The sequence below is a fragment of the Zingiber officinale genome, chromosome 7A, assembly GCF_018446385.1.
Source record: "Zingiber officinale cultivar Zhangliang chromosome 7A, Zo_v1.1, whole genome shotgun sequence".
Taxonomy (NCBI): Eukaryota; Viridiplantae; Streptophyta; class Magnoliopsida; order Zingiberales; family Zingiberaceae; genus Zingiber; species Zingiber officinale.
The window spans coordinates 127,245,063-127,248,091 of record NC_055998.1 but is presented as its reverse complement, the minus strand read 5'-3'; the positions used below and the strand labels follow the sequence as shown (position 1 = coordinate 127,248,091).

Sequence of the window (3,029 nt, the reverse complement as noted above, 5' to 3'; positions counted from 1 at the left end):
TATATTCTATACATGTAAGCATTAACAAAGTCTGATTCCAAATTCGAAATTCCAAATTAAAATTATGACCTTAGAATAATAAGATCTCGTTAGGAGTGAGTAAAATTTAGTAAAATTAAATTAACTGAACCGATATAATTTAAAAATTCAATTTGATTGATTTTTTTGTAAATTTAGTTGGTTGGATTTGGATTTTAAATTTTATAATTTAGTTAAACGGATAAATCGAATAAAAATATTAATTAAATTAGTTTTTATTTAAAAATAATTTGGTTAATTCAGTTTGATTTGTTAAAAAAATTAATTTATTCGATTCAATTTGTACCGAATATCAACTTAACCATGCCACCGTATTTCCTCCAAGTCGATAATTAGAATTCTAATAAACAGAGGATTAGTATTCTTATAAAGAATTAATAGAACAGATGTAAATGCAGAATTTATTCTATTAATCGAAATAGTAATAGCAAATTAGTCATGTCACAGTTCATCTTCTCTGTGGTATGACCAGAAATTGGATCATCCGCGTCGGCCGGCCAGCGAGCCGGAGCATGTCGTCGTCGCTGAAATCCCATGCTGTCCCGCCACTCCGATCCCGCTTTGCCTAGTTGATTGCGTATCACACCTTGAACTGCTCTAGTCGTCGGTGCACCCGTCCTTCCAGTTCCTCCTGCTGCAATATGTCGTCCTCCGACCGATTGACGTACACCAGGTGCATCTCCGTTAGGTCCTCCGGGCTATGTAGAATTGCCTGGGTCAGTTGGTACATCAGCGTGATCCCCGTTCCACCGGCGCCCACCACCATGAAAACCTACCTCTTGTTGCTTCCGTCTATCAGGAAGCCACTGCAGTCAGTTTAAGGAATTATGTGTCGGAGCTGCTGTGACATGAGCTCAGTTCGTTGTTACAGGGAATTTAGGACACTCGCCCTTGAAGTAGACCTTGACGAGTAACTCGAAGTGGCCGACCACGTCCACCGGACTTGTCGGTGTGTAGGCGCTCATGTAGAGCTTGCCGTCTATGGTGGCGCAGAGGAAGATGTGCTCCCCGACAGAGGCACAAAGTGGAATATATATATGCGGACGTCCTGGTAGATGGACTGTGAGAAAATAATCCCTCCACGTCATTAGTTTTTTTTTAAATTTTTTATTATCTTGATAATTGGTTATTACTCGGTCTACCTATTTTTATGGATCTAGATCCTATTTTTATGGATCTCATCTAGATCCTATTTTTATGGATCTCATGGTTCGTGCTCATCTTATCATTTGTGATGCTATAGAAAGAGTCGTAGAGGCATGTAGAAGATATCTCTCGATGTAAGGTTTCCTTTCATAAGTTTAATTTCTATTTGTCCTATTCTTCTTGTGTATTCCTGTGTGCTGTGTGTTTTGGGTGTGCTAATCATTAATTCTAAGCCAACATTTGGTATCCAGAGCCTTGGCAGTATAGAACACCCAAGAATCCACGATTCCAAAAAATGTCTGGCATCCCACAAGTTGTTGTAAAGGAAAACGGCGGAGTGTCATTTCCCTATCCGATGCTAAGCCCTCACAATTATACTATGTGGGCAATAAAGACAGAGGCGATCCTTGATGCCCAAGGAGTCTGGGAGGCGGTGGAGCCAGTGGAAGGAGCCCAGGTAGATGCAAAGAAGGATAAAAAGGCACGTGCATACATCTTGCAGTGTGTCCCCAAAGACATACTTCTCTAGATCGCAAAAAAGAAGACGGCGAAGGAAGTCTGGGACAACCTCAAGACGAGGTACCTTGGAAGTGATCGAGTGAAGAAGACACGCGTACAAACGTTGAAGAGTGAGTTTGACGCCCTCCGGATGACGGAGACCAACACGATTGATGAGTTTGCTGGCAAACTCAGTGCCATGAGTAGCAAGTTCTCCGCCCTTGGTGCCACGCTTGAAGATTCATCTTTGGTAAAGAAGTTACTCGATTCTGTCCCTGATAAGTTCTTCCCTATTGTTGCCGGTATTGAGCAGTTTCACGACCTTGAGACGATACTATTTGAGGAGACTATTGGGCAACTGAAGGCGTACGAGGAACGAACATTACGATTACGCTACAACACCAACGGCACTGAAGAAGAGCTCCTACTTACTCATGTCGAATGGCAAATGCGACAGAAGGGGAGCAACGTGGACACTTCGTCAGGAGAAAAGGGGCGTGGGTCCAGCAGCCCTAGTCGTGGCAAATGGCGTGGACGTGGGCGAGGGCGCGATCGTGGCTATGGTACACCGAGCCAAGACAGTGCAGGAGGCACTAGCAGCAACAACAGTGGCACTCGAGACAAGAGTCATATAAAGTGTTTCAATTGCGAAAAAATGGGGCATTTTGCGTCCGAGTGCTACAACAAGCGTCGTGATGATGAGGCTCACTTACGCCACCGATGAAGAGCCAGCACTGATGATGACCGTGTCCCACGAGGAGTCTCACACTAGGCGTGAGCGGCAGGATATCATTCTACTCAGTGAAGATAGGTTCCTACCGGAGATGTATCGCAGCGTTGAGAAAGGAGAAGATAAAGACGTCTGGTACCTTGACAACGGTGCCAATAACCACATGACTGGCTATCGTGAGAAGTTTCAAGAACTAGATGAAACCATCACCGGGAGGGTGAGGTTTGGCGATGGATCAACCATTAAGATCATGGGCAAGGGGACGGTTGTGTTCGAATGCAAGAACGGCGACCAGAAAGCTCTCCACAAGGTATACTACATTCCGAAACTTTGCAGTAATATCATAAGTCTTGGTCAATTGACAGAAGCTGGGAATGAAGTGCATATGAAAGGAGATACCATGAAGGAGATTGATAGGAGCGGGAAGCTCTTGATGCTGATAAAGCGAACACAAAATCGTTTGTACAAGATAACCTTGAAGATATTCAAGCAAGCATGTCTCCTAACAAGACTAGAAGACCCAACCTGGCTAGGGCACATGCAAAGCAGCGAACCAGCAGTGCGCGGGGCACTGTCCATGTGCAAGTCTGCAGGAGGCAGACTTGGCATACATCCG

The 3,029-nt window shown here is 44.2% G+C and overlaps 1 protein-coding gene across 1 annotated transcript; it reads left to right on the top strand.

The window, feature by feature from the left end:
* The first annotated feature begins 1,480 nt into the window (after positions 1–1,480).
* LOC121999711 lies at positions 1,481–2,407 on the top strand. Its single transcript, XM_042554355.1, has 2 exons — positions 1,481–1,642; positions 1,715–2,407. Exons 1-2 carry the CDS (start codon positions 1,481–1,483, stop codon positions 2,405–2,407), a joined length of 855 nt encoding a protein of 284 aa, XP_042410289.1.
* Positions 2,408–3,029: the final 622 nt, after the last annotated feature.